Here is a 17,394-nt window from a genome sequence, read left to right as displayed (position 1 = left end):
GACAGAGGGACTCAGAAGGAAACAGCGGTTGCTTCCACAGCAGCTTCCACCTGAGGGGGTGTGTCCGCAGGAGCAGGTGGGCAGAGGAGGGGCACACGGGTGATACAGAGTCTGCCCCTGCTCTCCAGAACCGTTCTCAAAGGAACCTAGTTCTCCAGCCAACCATCTGCGCTTGGGCTTGAACCCATTAAACGCTATATTCTTTGGGGTTCTGTTTTGACTTCGCATTACTGGGGATCAACCCTGGGGCTGTAGACATGGGGTAAAAGTTCTTCCCCCATTCACGGTTCCCATATTGGACCCTTTAGAGCTTGCCCGTGCCCATTGGAATTCACCCTTAGTTATGAGAAAACATTTGCTCTGCCAGTTGTGGCGGCTCACGTGTGTAATCTCTGTGCTCAACTTCAAGACAAATCTGAGCTACAGGACGTTCCAAGCCAGGTTAGCCTGGGCTACAGAATGAGTGGTAGCACACACCTTTAATCCCAGCACTCCAGAGGCAGAGGCAGTCAGATCTCCGTGTGTTCAAGACCAGCCTGGTCTACAGAGTGAATTCTAGAACAGCCAGTACTGTTTAGAGAAACCCTTTCTTGAGAGAGGAGGGAAGGAAGGAAGGAAAAGAAAAAGAAATACAATGCTTGCTTTATGTTCCTGTTATTTGCTGGGAAACAACAGTCCCTAGAACAGGCAGATACTCCCCCCTCCCTTTGGTTTTTCAAGCCAGATTTTGAGCCCATCCTGAAAATAGCTCTGTAGACCAGGCTGGCCTCAAACTCACAGAGGTCTGCCTGCCTCTGCCTCCTAAGTGCTGGGATTAAAGGTGTGCACACAATTGCTGCTGTAGCTGGTGCCCATAAGGACTGAACGAGCTGGGACTCGGTCCTCTCAACACATAGACAGTCCAGAGTCAAACCTGTATGAATAGTTCTGGTTTACAGGGCCATCTTGCATTTTCGTTTGCCATCACCCGAAGGGAAAATAGATGACTTCCAGTGCATGGGAAGGGAGTACTACAAAGAGAGTCGCCAGAACTTGGTCTCCCTGAGTAATGAAGCAGGCTGAGACTTGGGGAGCAGGTGGAGCCAGCTTTGTGTCATCTTGTCAAAGGCCTGACTTGGCTGGCTGTGGTGTAGACACCTGGAATCCCAGCACTCGGGAGGCTGACCTGTAGGCTTGTGAGCTTTGGGGGAGTCTGGGCTACACTGAAAGTCTGTGTCTCATAAAAGAGTGAGAGATGGCGCCATGGTTCGGAGCCCTTGCTGCTCTGGCACAGGCCCTCACTTCCATCCCCAGCACCCACGTGGCTCAAGGCCCTCTTCGTCTCCAGTTCCAGGACATCCAGTGCCCTCTGCTGGCCCTCGTGGCATCAAGCCCACACATGGTGTGCAGACATGCATGCAGGCAAAACACCAATGAACATAAAAATCATGAAAACTTGGAGCTTTTTAGGGCAATCGGTACTCCTGAAGCTTTATGGAGTACAGTTGCATTTCTAAAATGTGTATGTATAGCCAAGGCTATACAGCTATGCAGAAAAACCCTGCCTCAAAAAAGAAAAGAAAAAAAAAGGTTTGCCGTGAGATCAAGTCTAGCCTGACTATAAAAGTGCCAAGGTAGGGAGGGATACATGGCAAAACCCTAACTCATTTAGAATTAATATTGTTGGAGCTGTTGTTTCCAGTGAGGACGTGTTTCAATCCATGCCAAGCCTCTCAAACAGGTGAAATCCAAGACCCTCTCCAGAGCTTCCCAAACGGGGAGAATGAGGGTGAAGGACCTCACCTGACTGAACTGGGAGCCTCCACACATTCCCGCTGTGTCCGTCCGTGTGTCCCGTCCCGCGCCCCCCCCCCCCCCCCCCGTCTTCAGCAGTACAAGGGCAGAGAAGGGGATTTAGGAACAAAAGGCTAAAACAGCCAATGAGCCGCCGGGATGAGTTTCCCTAACACTCAGCTGGAACTCCTCAGGGCCAGGCTCCGGAGTCCCTGACCTGTGAAATCCAACGTTTGTCAGATAGGTGGCGCTGGCCACTGGCCTGGGAGGAATTAAAGGTGATAAGTGTCAACCAAACGCAGCATTTGAAGCTGCAGTAAGACTAAGCACCTCCCATGTATTAAGGCTGAGCAAGGCGACCCAGTAATGAGGCCTAGGGTCCCAAAAGCCAGCAAAAGAGTTGGAGGCTGCCCTGTTCCTGCTGTTAGGAGTCCCACAAAAGGACCGAGCGACCGAGCTACACCACTGTGACACATATCCAGAGTACCTAGGTTGCTAAACAGAAACGTAGGGGGAGTGGGCTGGGGATGGGAACAGAAGCGGGTGGAAAGAGAAAAGGCAGGGGAATGCAGCCAGGTATAACATTTTTAAAAATATGTCCAAAAAAAAAAAAAAAGGTACTGGTGAGAGGTTTAGCTGTCTGGAAGCAATGAAATCGAAGATGTGGGCGTTTGTGCTGGATACAGAGACCCCCCACTGCATTTCAGTGTGAGCGAGAGGGTCAAACTTGTGCTTGTAGAGCAACTGGTTGCCATCAGCCTGGACTTGAGACATCAAGACTTCCTGGAGGGCCCACTTCGAGGCAGGCAGCTCTCAGAGGGAAAAGAGCAACCCTGCCTGCACCCTGTGGCCTAGGGTAAGCTGAGGAATTGAGCTTTGCTGTACTGGAAGCTTGGGTTCCAGGGCAGAGGGGCTGAGGCTGGGACAGAAGCAGGTAGAGACCAGCAGAGCTATAAACTGGAGATGATCAAGAGATAACAGATACACCAGCGTGCAGGTCCTCCTAACAGGCCCATGAAGTCAGCACTGTTACTATCTGTTTTACTCACAACTCTGTCTCCAGAATCCTCTCCAGAGTCCTCCCCATGAATCCCCGAGTCAATGGGAAGAGGGATTTGAGCGAGATCCCCGGGCCAAAACCACCTATAGTTTGTCCTTGGAGCTACCAGTATGTGCTGCCACCTAGTGGCAGCCCTCAGCCCCCGCGGAGTCCGCGGGCGGGGCGGGGCCTCCGGCGGGCGGGGCGGGGCGCGCAGGCTTCTCGCTGGCCACCTCTGTCTGGGTCCTACCGGCGTCTCCCGCCACCTCCGGGAAGATGGCGGCGCCGTGGTGGCGTGCCGCGTTGTTCGCGAGTGGCAGATGCCGGGGCTTCAGCACCTCGGGTGAGTGGGGTGGGGTTAGGGAGCTCTCGGGCTCCTGCAGCTCCAGCCCTGTGCTTCCGCCGGGGCCCGGAGCCAGCGTGACCCCCGGTCTCTGCCCGCAGCTGCCCGCAGCCGCCGGACACCCCCTCTCGGGCCTATGCCCAACGAGGACATCGACGTGAGCAACCTGGAGAGGCTGGAGAAGTACCGCAGCTTCGATCGGTACCGCCGCCGGGCGGAGCAGGAGGCGCGGGCCCCGCACTGGTGGCGGACCTACCGCGAGCACTTCGTGGAGGAGACAGGTGCGGGCCCCGCGGGGAGCTGGGGACGGCGCCACCGAGCCCGCCGGGAGGGCTGGGGACCCGCTCGGGTGTCTGCCCCCAGCCTCGGCCCCCGTGTGCTCCGGGACGACGGAGGCCGCTGGTTCCCACAGCTTTTGCCCACCCCCTTGGAAAGCTCCTTCCCCCAACTATTTAGAGTTCCTTCTAACTCAGCGACTGAAATCCTTTCCTGACGACTCCGCCCCTCGCCGCCTTGGAACACCCCTCTGTGTGTGTCCCTGGAATGCTCTGCCACACGGGGTCGGTCTTCAGCCCCCGCAGAGAGGCGGCACCTTGAGCACAGAAGCTTGCCTGTCTGGCCCATCCTTGGGATGCTTGCACCCATACAGTGCATGGCACTAAGTGGGTAGTAATTTGCTAAGTGAAATTAAGACCTGGGAAAAGTGACTTAGGGACCCAACCTTAAAGAATTTATTTAGTGTGTATTACTTTTATATATTTTGAGACAGGGTCTTGAAGTATAGCATGGCCTGGAACAAACTGTAATCTAGGCTGACCTCAAATTTGCAGTAATCTGCCTTAAGAGAACTTGACTTGTTGGCATTCACCAGTACATGACTAACATCCTTTAAGGAAAGTTCGTCCAGGTGGTGGTGGCCCACGCCTTTAGTCCCAGCACTCAGGAAACAGACACAGGGGAATCTCTGTGAGTTCGAGGCCAGCCTGGTCTACAGAGCAAGTTCCAGGACAGCCAGGGCTACACAGAGAAATCCTGTTTTGAAACCCCCCCGCAAAAGTTTATTTTTATTGTCTATATGTGTGTGCATAGGTCTGCAGGGGTCCACAGAGGCCAGAAAAGGGCACCATCCCTTGGAGTTAGTCACAGGACTTTGTGAGCTGCCCTGTACCTCTGCTGGGATCCCCCCCCCCATAGTCCTCAGGATAAGCAGCTAGCTCTCTGCACTGCCCACCACCTCTCTTTGGCTTAAAGCGTGTACTGCCTAGTTTTGTGTGTCAGCTTGACACAAGCTAGAGTCATCAGAGAGGAAGGAGCCTCAACTGAGGTGATGCCTCCATGAGGTCCAGCTGTGAGGCATTTTCTCATTAGGGATCAGTGGGGGGGGGGGTCAGCCCACGGTACCAGGTGCCATCTGTGGGCTGCTGGTCCTGGGTGCTATAAGAAAGCAGGCTGAGCAAGTCAGTAAGCAGCTCCCATCCATGGTCTCTGCATCAGCTCCTGCTGCTAGATTCCTGCCCAGTTTGAGTCCCTGTCCTGACTTCCTTTAGTGAAGAACAGTAACACTGAAGTGTAAGCCAAATGAACCCTTTCCTCCTGACTGCTTTTTGGTCATGGTGTTAGATTAAAGCAATAGAAACCCTAAGACGACATGCATTGTAAGGCCTTTGAAGAGCTGTGGGTTTGTTTGGGGTGGGAGGGAGAGGTTTGTTTGGTTTTGGTTTTTTTTTTTTTTTTTAAGTTTTTCCAGACAGGGTTTCTCTGTGGTTTTGGAGCCTGTCCTGGAACTAGCTCTTAGACCAGGCTGGTCTCGACTCATAGAGATCCTTCTGCCTCTGCCTCCCGAGTGCTGGGACTAAAGGCATGCTGCACCAACGCCCGGCTTGTTTTTCATTTGAGTTAGGGTTTCTCTGGGTAGCCCCCTGGCTGTCCTGGACTCTGTAGACCAGGCTGGCCTTGAACTCATATCTGCCTGCCTCTGCTTCCGAGTGCTGGGGTTAGTAGTATGTGCCACTGTTACCTGGCTATCTTTGAATCACTTTAAAGATGACTTCAATAACCAGTCAGGAGCCCATCTGCCTCAGTTTCCCTAAACAAGATATGGTGAGCTAATAGTGTAGGGATCAGGAGCCATGGAGTTACCTTCTGTCTGATTTACTTACTGCCGAGCCTTGTTAGGTCTGGGAAGCAGACTGCGCAGGTCAGCTTTGTGGGTCTCAGGGATGGTTCTGTTGAAATCTGGAGTAGCAGAGCAAGGGACTGGATAAAGATAAGCTGCTTAACAGAGAGACTCGATTGTGGGCCAAGGAGACAGACCAGCCAGTAAAGTGTCTGCTGCCTGCACCTTCCTGCCCTCAATGCACGAGACGCTGTGTTAGGACCTCCCCCACCCACATGGAAGCCAGGTACAGGGACGGATGCCCTAACAGGCAGGTCACTGAGTCCACTGGCCAGCCAGTCTAGCCAGTCATCAAGCTCCAGGTCCAGTGAAAGACTCTCAAAAACAAACAAAATAATGCTCGTGGGAGGCTGAAACAGGCAGATCTCTGAGTTCAAGGCCAGCCTGGGCAGTGGAGCAAGACACTAAGTCAACCTGCTTCCACATGAATCAACTGACACGCGGGCACACACTGGAATCTAAAGTAAAGATGTCGTTCTGATCGGATTATCCTAACACCACATAACCTATCTTCTTTCTCTAGATCCTAAAGACAAAATTGACATTGGATTGCCCCCATCGAGGGTCATTCGGACCCAACAGCTACAGGAGCGGAAACAGTTTATCCGGGAGCTTCGAGCCAACATGGAAGAAGAGCGGGCAGCCCGACTTCGCACTGGTGAGTCTCCCAGAAGAGGGGGAGGGGCCCAGGTGCGCTCCCCCCCCCCCGCTGTCTGCAAACCGTGCTGTCCCTCCCCAGCCAGCATCCCACTGGACGCAGTGCGGGCAGAGTGGGAAAGGACCAGTGGTCCCTACCACAAGCAGCGTCTCGCCGAGTATTATGGCCTCTACCAAGACCTGTTCCACGGTGCCACTTTTGTGCCCAGGGTCCCCCTTCACGTGGCCTACGCTGTGGGAGAAGAGGACCTGGTCCCAGTGTATCATGGGAATGAAGTGACTCCAACTGAGGTAATGCTCGCTATGCACTTCTTCATGCTGTGTATGCACACGTGGGCACGCTTCATGCTGTGTATGCACACGTGGGCACGCTTCATGCTGTGTATGCACACGTGGGCACGCTTCATGCTGTGTATGCACACGTGGGCACACACATTGTGGCATCACAGCGTCTAGGTTTCAAGTTTTGTTACTCTTTCTGATTCCCTGGAAATCAGCATCATGAAGTCACAGAACTACGACAGAAGCGCCATCTGTGCCCGCTCTGTGCAGCCACTACCCTTGCAGTGGCCTCCATGCCTCTTGTCACGTGGTCCTTATAGTTCAGATCTCAGGATGAACACCGGGCAGTCTATAAACGTCTCTTTCCCTGTCGGTGTCTGAGGAGCTGCCGGGGCCTGGTTTGAGGCAGTGAGGGTGAGGGCACTCGCTTCTCCAGGGCCCTGCCAGCTCCAGCCCTCTACAGAGAAACTCTGGCATGGTGAGGGTGAGTGCTCCCCTGATCTCTACCTGCTAGGCTTCCCAGGCCCCAGAGGTGACCTATGAGGCAGACCAGGACTCCTTGTGGACACTACTACTTACCAACTTGGGTAGGTGTCAGGGGCCACCTGGCCTCCAACCTCCCTCCCCTGTGCCAAGAATCCAGGGATCTGGGTGGGGTGGCACACTCCAGCCCTGGCTGCTTTAAAAGGAGGATCTGTTTCCTTGCAGATGGACACCTGCTGGAGCCAGATGCCGAGTATGTTCATTGGCTGCTGTGAGTGTCTGGGTTGGAAGTCCTGGAAGTGTTGGGCCCTGAGATTTGAGTCTGTACGTGGATACAAGTACCGGGGAGAGTGGCAGGAGCCGGTGTGGTGACATGCCTTTAATCCGAGCACCCTGGAGGCATAGATAAGCAGATCTCACGAGACCCTGCCTCAAAATCAAACAAGAGCGCTGTAGCCTGGTCAATCCTTGCAAGCCTCTTCATTGCTCCCAGCTCTTTCTGTTCTGTGAAGTTGGTGACATCACCACGTGCCACCTACCCAGGGGATGCTGTGACAGTCAGTGGAGAAAAGGACCAGAAGCAGTTCATGGTGGTGGCAGCTCTTCAGACACTCAGCTGGGCAGGGGGTGCAGTGGCTACCACAGCATCAGGCTGGGAAACTGCCTGGCACGGCCCTGGCCCATGGAGAGAAAAGTGGCCCAAAATGATGGGCAACACCACAGTCCCCACTCCCTGAGTGAAGCAGCTGCTTTGTTTTGTCTCTGCTGAGGTCCTTGTTTCTGTTTGTTTTTTGCAGAGGACGCCAAGCCTAATAGTTTGGTTTTTTGGAGACAGGGTTTCTTTTTTTTTTTTTTTTTTTTTTTTTTTTTTTTTAATTTTATTTTATGTGCATTGATGTTTTGCCATGGGTGTTGGGTCTCCTGGATCTGGAGTTACAGACAGTTGTGAGCTGCCATGTGGGTGCTAGGAATTGAACTCCAGTCTTCTGGAAGAGCAGTCAGCATTCTTAACCACTGAGCTGTCTCTCCAGCCCTGGAGACAGGGTTTCTCTGTGGCTTTGGAGCCTGTCCTGAAACTCGCTCTTGTAGACCAGGCTGGCCTCAAATGCACAGAGATCCGCCTGCCTCTGCCTCCCAAGTGCTGGAACTAAAGGCATGTGTCAACACATGCATGCCTGATGCCTTTCACTTTGGATTCACTGGGAGTACAGATGGTTGTGAGCTTCCATGTGGTGCTGGAGATCGAACCTGGGTTTTCTGGCAGAGCAGTCAGTTCTATGAGAACTAGCCACTGAGCCATCTCTCCAGCCCCTCTGCTTTCTGAACCTAATGTTTGCAGCGTGTCCCTGAGGTCCTGGCAGTCAGTGTGCTACAAACTATTGAGGGTCTGGCCCCTGGAGTGATGATCTCTCTGGGGTTTAGTACTGCTGTCTCACTGGCCTGTCAGTTAATGGATACTTTTCCTCCTACCAGGACCAACATCCCAAGCAACAGGGTTACTGAAGGCCAGGAGACATGTCCCTACCTCCCCCCCTTCCCTGCTCGAGGCTCTGGCTTCCACCGCTTTGCCTTCTTGCTCTTCAAGCAGGACAAGCCAATCGACTTCTCTGAGGACACCCGTCCCTCACCCTGGTAATATGCGCTCCTACTTGGATCCTGAGCCCTAGCCAGCTCTCTGGGATGGTGGCTCTTGTGTCTTCCTCCTCTTGGCATGGTCCTTGAGATTGGCAGAAGCTTGTTATGTGGGGTGGATTCCAGGGCTTCCCAGGGCTGCCTGTAGTGCTCCCTCCCACTCTCTGATGCTGACCATCTTGTCACAGCTACCAGCTGGCCCATCGGACCTTCCGCACTTTTGATTTCTACAAGAAACACCAGGAAGCCATGACTCCAGCTGGCCTAGCCTTCTTCCAGTGCCGCTGGGATGACTCAGTTACCCACACCTTCCATAAGCTTTTAGGTAAGGAAATTCATTTTAGGGCTTGGTGGTCTGGCAGGCCTGAGGGCAAAAACCTCTCCTGCCTTGCCTTTGCAAGCCAAGGTGGGCAGTTCCTGGCCGGAGTCCACCCCTGTCCCTTTCCTTTTCTTGTAGACATGCGAGAACCTGTGTTTGAATTTGTGCGGCCACCCCCTTACCACCCCAAACAGAAGCGCTTCCCTCACCAGCAGCCCCTACGCTATCTGGACCGATACAGGGATAGTCATGAGCCCACTTATGGCATCTACTGAGAGGCACAAGTCATTCAGCTCAGAGGGTGACCTGGCAGCTGCACGAAGGGCGTGTCTCAGGAGACCCAAGCATCTGGAGCAGGGGCTTGCTGGAAGGTTCTTCCATTGTGTGAATAAGGTCATTTTCCCTCATGCCAACACACACACACCTATGGACACAGAGGAGTGTGCCCTGCAGCCCCTGAGCTGGAGCTGCACACGAGAAATGAAACTTTGTTTGCCCTGTAAATTGTAAATGGATGCTTCCTGTCCTGACCTGATGGCCCAGGCCCAAATAAACACACAGAGGCTTATTATTACTTATAAATGCTGGGTCAATAGCTCAGGCTTACTACTAACTAGCTCTTGCATTTTACATAACCCATATTCCTTATTCATGCTCTGCCACGTGGCAGTACCTTTATTAACATGGCACGTTCTTCCCCTGCATCTGCTGGCAAATCCTCCAACTCCACCCTGCCTCATCCATCATTCTCAGCCTGGCTCCTCCCTCCTAACTGTATCCTGGTCAGCTTGTTTATTAAAGCCACCACAGTGCCCCGTTTTCACACAGTGTAAAGGAATGTTCCACAGCCTCAGTACCAGACCATTCCGATGGAGGCACTCCTGCCCTGGGCTGGGGATTCACCATCAGACGCAACAACAGCTTGCTTGGGACCTTAGCATAATTTCAGCCCCAGCCAAGGCCTGGAAGCCCACTGTGTGGCTAGATGTGTTTCCAGCGCTGAAGGAGGAAGCCTTGCAGCAACTCAGATCTATGTACTTGGTTAGAAGGACATTAGCTTTGTCTGATTCACATTGCCCGGGAGGCTGCAGAGGGAATGATACTCACCCATTGCATTGGTGCAGAAACAGCTGGGGCACAGGAACTCACACAGCCAAAGGCTGGGGGTGGCTTAGAGGAGCTCTTAAAGAGGATAGGTGTTTTGTTCAGGTAGTTGGGGTAAGGCTTCACAGGCCACGAGGGGCTGCAGCAGTGATTTATTATCAAGTAAATAAAGGGTCTCGGCTGGGTGTGATGACACACCTTCGGATGACAGGGCCAGGCGGATCTCCACCTGGTTTACACAGTCCTTGACAGCCAGGGCTACACAGAGAGACCCCAAGTGACAAAATCAGGACACAGGTTCTCTGTGAAAAAAGGTTAAATGGACTTTAGTGATCAGAAACTTCCACATCGTTGTTTTAGACGAACCAAAACTACACATTTTCCCAAGAGAAGATATGGCAGTGCCTAAAATCCTGCTCCAGGAAAAAAACCGGGGTCCTGGTCAGGATTGTTTACCAAGTGTTACCAAGCCCCTTACTGGACGATCCTCACTCGCTGTTTCATTTACTGGCTAGGAAAACCCCAGAAATGACATCTCAGAGATGGCCCTGGGCTCAAGCTTCAGTCCCTTGAAGGTAAGGCCACACCCTCAGGAGGAGCTGAGAGCATACAGGAGCGAAGGGACGAGGTGCCGGGTGGAACCCCTGGGTGCTGCGCTCACCCTCCCAGCGCCACGGCGCGTCAGAAGGCGGGCAAGGGTGACTTGGATCCCTGCCAAGGAAGGAAGGCTCTGGAACACGGGAGGGCAGCGCCTGTGATGTTGGGGACACTGTCGTGTCTTCCTGGGCTGTCCTTCGCCCTTCCGCTGCCGTCGCTGTAGCTTCGGTCCCTTTAAGAGGTCCGCGCCCTTGGGCCTCGCTTCCGCCATGGCGGCTCAGCTGCTGGGGGAAGATCTGGTGACTTGCTCCATCTGCCTGTGCCCCTACCTGGACCCCGTGACGCTGCCTTGCGGGCACAGCTTCTGCGGGACCTGCATCCAGGACTCGTGGCGCTGCTGCGAGAAGACATGCCCCGAGTGTCGCCAGCCCTTCCCCGAGGGTGCCAAGCTGTGCCGCAATGTGACGCTGAGCACCTTGCTGCAGGCGCTGCCGCGCGCGCTGCAGGCGCAGCCCCCAGCCACCCTGCGCGCGGAGCCCAGCGCCAGCCACAGCGCAAGCTGTCCGCGCCACGGGAGGCCGCTCGAGTTCTTCTGCCGCACCGAGGGCCTCTGCGTGTGCAGCGCTTGCACAGTGCACGAGTGTCGCCACCACGAGCGGGCGCTGCTGGACGTGGAGCGCCGCGGGCGTGAGGTGCGGGACCGGGCCTTTCAGAAGGCGGGGATCGTTCTCAGGCGGAGACCAGAGGAGGGGGTGCTGCCACAGGAGCCCATATGAACCCAGAGGGCCTGTGCACCCGAATGTGACACCCACCCCTCCCCATGCCCTCCGAATGAAGTAGAGCCAGAGCGTTAGTTAGGCCAGGGCTGGCAGCCCCATTTGCTGCCCTGACCCGCATTCAATAAGTGTGCACGCAGTCGCACAGTATGAAAGGAGGGTGGAGGATAACAAAATTAGTCAGCCATCTGCGCTTTCTGCCCCTCGGAGACCTAGGATCTACTCAAGGGTCAGACAGTGTTCCAGCAAAACTGGAATGTTTCCTTCTATAGAGACAGCAGGACTACCCTGCTTAAGAGGGGGAAGAGGTGGTCTTTAGGCGACTCCTCCGGGGAGAGGAAGTGCCAGCCAGATAAAAAAAAGAACGTGGGGATGAGCACCAAGGAGCAGAGAGGCTAGCCCCTGCACAGTGGTGACGGGCGGGAGGCGGGTCCCTGAGGATCTCCACACAGGCTTCCCAGGCCATGGGGGACCAGACCATGAAGGGCACGGACAAGGCAGTGATGTCATCCGATTCCAGGGGATTATAGATGAGATCTGAGGGAGGGAAGTCACAGCTGGAAAGCAAAAGCAGTGAGTGGGAGCCCAGTGCCCCGCGGAGATGGGGGCAAAGTAGGGGCAGCTAGGGGGAGGGGTTTCTGTGGGTGGCTGGGGTGCTGCGTGCTGGCCATGGGTGGAGAGCAGCTTGGTGTGGGATAGGTAGGGTGTGTGGGTGCAGGGGGACACACTGGGGGGTGGAGGGGTGACAGGCACCTGTTGAGAGCTGGGAGGAGATTCAGGCAGTAGGGAGAAAGTAGGAAGTCATTACTGGTCCCTGGAAGGAGTAGAAACTTGCTGGGCAGGGGATGCCCTACCTGCGATTGTGCCCTGGTATGGAGACAGTGGCCAGAACAGGGGTCACCGGAGGGAGGGCGGGGTCTCGAGGTTCATGCTGCTGAGAGGCTTGGGTAGAGGGCATAAGTGACTGTGAAACTGGCCTATGATGGTGGCCTGTCTCTTGCCAGGGTCATCTCTGCCAGGGGTCTGAGGCTGAACTTACCAGGGACAGATGCAAGATGATGGCACGCACGGACAGCACGGAGGGAGAAGGGCGGAGGCTGAGAAGCCTCAGGGATAGGGAGGATAGGGAAGGAGGGCAGGGATGCTGGCGGAGGGGGGGGGAGCTCGCACAGTGAGAGATGCAAACTGGTAGGCGAGGGTAAATGCTTATTTTGGAGCTGGTGACAGGGCCAAGGAGCAAGTGGCCTTGGAAAGAAAGAAAGGGACTTTCAGAGGGTTGCAGGGTGAGCCCTGGAACTCTTGAAGCCCCCCCCCCCGAGAGTAAGGATGGGACACGGTTGCTCATGACAAGTGTGGGAGACCAAGCTGGGCCTTAAAGTTTGCAGGGAAGTTAGAAGCCGGCAGCAAACAGCCTGCTTCAGCCAGATGGCTCATGCTCCAGGCGGAAGGAGTTTTGCTTGAGAGAGGATGTGAGGCACCGGGAGCTCAAGGGCCAGGTAGCCCAGCACACAGTGGCAAGAGACCCTGTCTTAAGGCAAGGACTGAGACAGACCCCCAAGGCCGCCCTCTGACCTTCACCCATCAGCTTTGACATTGATGCATCAGTCTACACTTATGTAAACTTTACATAAACGTCTTTATTTGGAAGATTTAAAAAGATAAATAAATTGGCATGGTGGTGGCGCGTGCCTTTCATTCCAACCTCCTCGAGGCAGAAGTAGGCAGATCTCTGCGAATCGAAGATCGGCTTGTTCTCCATAGCAAAGTTCAGGCCAGCCTGGGCTATGAGTGAGGCTCTGTCTCAAAGGAACAATGACAAGGTGTTGGAAGGGTCAAAGGACGTAACGAGACTCTTGGCCAGGCCTAAGCATCAGCTCTGAGCACCAACCTGGTGTTCTCAGCTCCAGTGACAGCACACTTTGGTCCCCAAGGGAAACAAACAGCGCTCAACCAAATAGTAGGGGTCCTGGCTTCCCTTTGGGCTCTTATGCACTGAACTAGTCACTGCTCAGACAACTCTAGTCATCTATTTCTGCTCCAGACTCCATAAGCCCGACTTACCGCTCTCATTTGTTGCTGGGGGGGTGGGGTATGGACCAGAGAAGGTGGGAGGGGGGATCTCTGCTCAGGCCACTCAACCACCAGAGAAGGTGGGACTGGAAATCCATCCCGCGCCACGCCGAAGCTGTGGCCGTTGCCTGGTTCTGGCAGTCCACCATGAATGGCATTGAGCAGAGTGCCCAGTATCCATGCGGGTGGTGGTGAACCTTACAGCCAACCCTAGCCTTCTTTTGTTGCTTGCCCTTTGGATGGGTGCCGCAGGACCAGCTGAAAGCTAGAGTGGTGGTTACCCGGCAACAAGTCTCCGAGGCAGAGAGCCAGCTTCAGGAGCTGCAGCTGCAAAAAAACCAGATCGAGGTGCTTCTCCACGTCCGTCCGTCCGTCCGCACGCTGGGCCCTTACCATCTGCTTCCTGAGCTGCCTTGAAAATGCCCCCAGGGGTAGGGAATGGGAAGATAAGCTGGAAGCCAGGCCCCAGCAGGGAAGAGGTTCCAAGGGCTCTGACTGACTCCCCATGCCCCACCCTCCTAGCCAGTGAGTGACTGAGAACCTGGCCTGCTTTGCCATAGTGCTGAGACTGGGCACCCTGAGGTTCCCTCCTGTGCCTACAGAGTTCAGCCTGCACCCTGGCCTCAGCGGTCACCAGCAGATTCAGCAGCCTGTTTCAGGCACTGGAGAAGCAGAAGGCCTTGACACTGAGGAGTATAGAGGTAGGCAAGAAGCAGGCACTGGGCCAGGCCCTCAGTGAGACACAACGGCTCACCAGCCACCTAGAGGCCTTGTCTCAGTATGACCGCAGTGTCCAGGACCTCCTGGGGCAAGTGGACAACTGCATCTTCTTCCAGGTACCAGATCTCGGGGCAGGGGGTTGGGGCCTTGCTCCCCCATACTTATGTCCCACTCACTGACATTGTCCCTGGGGTTCAGGAATTACGGCACCTCTCTGAGCCTGTACAGACCCTTGGGCCACTGCCCGCTCTGCAGTGGGATGAAGAGGAACAATTGAACACCGTGAATGAATTGCTTAGTCCACTCTGTCGGCTCCTCCTCGAAGACAAGCCCTCCAGGGTGGCAGGCAAAGCTGCCCAGGCTGGCCCTGTGGGTAAGGCTGACTTCTCCTCACCCTCTGGGCTCTACCTCCCTCCCACTAGTGGGTAGAAGTGGGGAGTCAGGGATCATTCCTACCCACTCCCCTAATTCTGATTTGTTCTTTAGAGGCCTTGGGTCCCCCGCCAGCAGTCCCCAGCACAATGTGTCCACTGAGGAAGAAACTCTGGCAGAGTAAGGAGACCCAGTGCTTGTGTGCGTGTGCGTGCGTGTGCGTGTGTGCGCGCGTGTGCGTGCGTGCGTGTGCGTGCGTGTGCGTGTGCGTGCGTGCGTGTGCGTGCGTGCGTGCGTGCGTGTGTGCGTGCGTGTGTGCGCGTGTGCGTGCGTGTGCGTGTGTGCGTGTGTGCGCGTGCGTGTGTGCGTGCGTGTGTGCGTGTGCGTGCGCGTGTGTGTGCGCGTGTGCGTGCGTGTGTGTGCGCGTGTGCGTGCGTGTGTGTGTGTGTCCTCATTTGTGTGCATGTGAGAGCACATGTACGCTTGCATGTGCCTGTGTATATATGGTGTGAAGGCCCTGGTCTGACTTTCCTGTCCGCGGACCTTCCTCCACCAGGCCCCACCTCTGCTCACCTGTTGCAGGCTGTAACCCTCGTCCACATCCACTCTGAGGCGGCTGCGGCCAGCATAGTGTTAAAGGGGAGATTCTGACCACATGGACCTGGGGTCCATCGCGGTTCTTCCGCTTAGTACTGTGCCATCTCAACTCCCTGAGCCTCCGTTTCCCCCTTGTAAAGTGGGAAGATGTAGAAGGTCCAGCTCAGAGGTAGCCAGGAGCGCTGCAGCGGGTGGTGCTCTGCCCACAGCGCCTGGCGGGCGTTTGCTGCCCATCAATGGACCCACAGTAACTCCCTATGCGCTGGAAAAGAAAGATGACACCTTTGCCTACTTCCGATCTCTTTCGAACAGATTATCGCAATCTGACCTTTGACCCGGACACTGCAAACCAGTACTTGTCCTTGTCCCACGAGGACCAGCAGGTGACACACCGTTTCCAGGCCCAGAGAGCAGCCGGGCCAGGCAGCTTTGAGCTGTGGCAGGTGCAGTGCACCCAGAGTTTTCAGGCTGGACAGCACTACTGGGAGGTTCGGGCTTCTGATCACTCTGTGACGTTGGGCGTCACCTACCCAAAACTGTCACGCCGAAAGGTAGGGAACCACACGGACAACATCGGCCGTGGACCTTGCTCCTGGGGCCTCTGCATCCAGGAGGATAATATCCAGGCTTGGCACAATGGCAAGGTTGAGCGCCTGCATGGGGTACCTGGACGTCTCCTGGGCGTAGATTTGAACTTGGCCTCCGGCTGCCTCAACTTCTACAGCCTAGAGCCACAGACAGAGCGGCTGCACACCTTCTATGCCGTTTTCAGCCAGCCTCTCTTCCCCGTATTCTGGCTCCTTGAGGGAAGGACCCTCACTCTTTGCCATCAGCCTGAGGCCAAGCTCCCTCCAGGGCCCAGGGAAGAGGCCTCGGCACTCAGCTGAGGGAGGCGCAGGCAGGTGCCTCCATGCTGGTCTGCCCAAGAGTCGCTGAGCCTGTGACTTGGAGACTTAAGGCCACCATTCTAAAGAAACAGCAGTTGGCCTCCCTGTTGGGTGAGAGGGAGGGGAGCCTCTAAATCAAAGTTTACTTTTTGCTCTCTTTGAAGGAGACAGGGGCTGGAAAGAAAGTAAATAGGAAGCCCCAGCCCCGGGCAAAAGCCAACTTCATGGCATGGCCTAGACACCTGCCTGCCTTAGTGACTGATCTACTGCCGTGAAGAGACACCATGGCCAAGACAAGTTTTATAAAAGAAAGCGTTTAAAGCATTTAACTGGGGGCTTGGTTACAGTTTTAGAGGGTTAGCTCATGATCACCATGGCAGGGAGCAAGCAGGCATGGTGCTGAGCAGTGTCTGAGAGCCTTACATCCTGATCCACAGGCAGTGGGCAGAGAGAGAAAGAGAGAGAGAGAGAGAGAGAGAGAGAGAAAGAGAGAGAGAGAGAGAGCCTGGCATGGGCTTTGAAACCTCAAAATTCATCCCAAGTGACACACTCCTTCCACAAGACCATGCCTCCTACTCTTTCCCAAACAGGTCCACCAGCTGGGGACCCAGGGCAGGTTGTGGAGAGCAGATGTGGTGATGGGTGTGGCTGCTTCAGATGTGAGCATCTCGAAAAAACAAAAAACAGAAACAGAGTCCTTCCTCTCTTACTGACAGCATCCCCAGCCTGGTATACTTGTGTTTGTTTGTTTGTTTTCTGTAACAGGATTTCTCTGTGTAGCCCTGGCTGTCCTGAAACTCACTCTGTAGACCAGGCTGGCCTTGAACTAACAGAGATCCTTCTGCCTCTACCTCCCGAGTGCTGAGATTAAAGGTGTGCGCCACCACCGCCCGGCCTGGTATAATGTCTTCACCTGAGATGTGCTGTGCTCTGATCTTGGTTTATAAGATGCCCACTTTCGCAACTTCCTTTCTCTTGTAATTCCTTAAGCATCTGTCTGTTTTTTATATGCTCATGGGTGAACACTGGACAATAAAAGATTCTAGAAATTCTCTCTCTTTATTTAGAGTGCATCTGGGAGTGGGGTGGCTGGTGTGTGCCAGGAAAGTGTGGGGGTCAGAAAATAAAGTTCAACATAGGATTCTCTCCTTCGACCATGTGGCTCTGGGAATGTCAGGTTGGTGGCACGTTCACTTGCTGAGTCATCCCAGCAGCCCACAATTACTGTTTGCTGTCATTGCTGTTTGAGACAGGGTATCACTATGTAACCTTACCTGGCTTAGAACCCACTATGTAGACCAGGCTAGCCTCGAACTCACAGAGATCTGCCTGCCTCTGCCTTCTGAGTGCAGGGATTAAAGTCCTGAACCACCATCACAGACCCTAGAACAGTTTAAAAAGGTTAATATATACAATAATATATACATTAGGAAATATATTAATGTTTTATATAATTTATATAAATACAGGGCTTCTCTGTATTGCTTTGGAGCCTGTCCTGGAACTCGCTCTGTAAGCCAGGCTGGCCTCAAACTCACAGAGATCCACCTGCCTCTGCCTCCCGAGT

The 17,394-nt window shown here is 54.5% G+C and overlaps 2 protein-coding genes across 2 annotated transcripts; both read left to right on the top strand.

Moving 5' to 3' along the window:
- Positions 1-3,082: 3,082 nt before the first annotated feature.
- On the top strand, positions 3,083-9,015 carry Mrpl38 (mitochondrial ribosomal protein L38). Its single transcript, XM_051180859.1, has 9 exons — positions 3,083-3,155; positions 3,257-3,436; positions 5,855-5,989; positions 6,071-6,279; positions 6,785-6,857; positions 6,979-7,024; positions 8,227-8,385; positions 8,574-8,710; positions 8,843-9,015. Exons 1-9 carry the CDS (start codon positions 3,089-3,091, stop codon positions 8,977-8,979), a joined length of 1,143 nt encoding a protein of 380 aa, XP_051036816.1. The 5' UTR covers positions 3,083-3,088; the 3' UTR covers positions 8,980-9,015.
- Positions 9,016-10,565: 1,550 nt separating this feature from the next.
- On the top strand, positions 10,566-16,870 carry Trim65 (tripartite motif containing 65). The gene is made up of 6 exons (XM_051180845.1): positions 10,566-11,097; positions 13,504-13,599; positions 13,854-14,087; positions 14,170-14,344; positions 14,458-14,523; positions 15,253-16,870. Exons 1-6 carry the CDS (start codon positions 10,675-10,677, stop codon positions 15,825-15,827), a joined length of 1,569 nt encoding a protein of 522 aa, XP_051036802.1. The 5' UTR covers positions 10,566-10,674; the 3' UTR covers positions 15,828-16,870.
- The last annotated feature ends 524 nt before the right edge of the window (positions 16,871-17,394 follow it).

This window comes from Phodopus roborovskii, unplaced genomic scaffold, assembly GCF_943737965.1.
Source record: "Phodopus roborovskii unplaced genomic scaffold, PHOROB, whole genome shotgun sequence".
Taxonomy (NCBI): Eukaryota; Metazoa; Chordata; class Mammalia; order Rodentia; family Cricetidae; genus Phodopus; species Phodopus roborovskii.
This window is presented reverse-complemented; position numbering and strand designations above follow the sequence as displayed.

Coding starts and splice junctions, on each gene's coding strand:
- Trim65 (XM_051180845.1), top strand. CDS start 10,675: ATGGCGGCTCAGCTGCTGGGGGAAGATCTGGTGACTTGCTCCATCTGC. Junction 11,098..13,503: donor TGGAGCGCCGCGGGCGTGAG/GTGCGGGACCGG, acceptor TGGGTGCCGCAG/GACCAGCTGAAAGCTAGAGT. Junction 14,345..14,457: donor TGCCCAGGCTGGCCCTGTGG/GTAAGGCTGACT, acceptor TTTGTTCTTTAG/AGGCCTTGGGTCCCCCGCCA.
- Mrpl38 (XM_051180859.1), top strand. CDS start 3,089: ATGGCGGCGCCGTGGTGGCGTGCCGCGTTGTTCGCGAGTGGCAGATGC. Junction 3,156..3,256: donor CCGGGGCTTCAGCACCTCGG/GTGAGTGGGGTG, acceptor CTCTGCCCGCAG/CTGCCCGCAGCCGCCGGACA. Junction 6,858..6,978: donor ACTACTACTTACCAACTTGG/GTAGGTGTCAGG, acceptor GTTTCCTTGCAG/ATGGACACCTGCTGGAGCCA.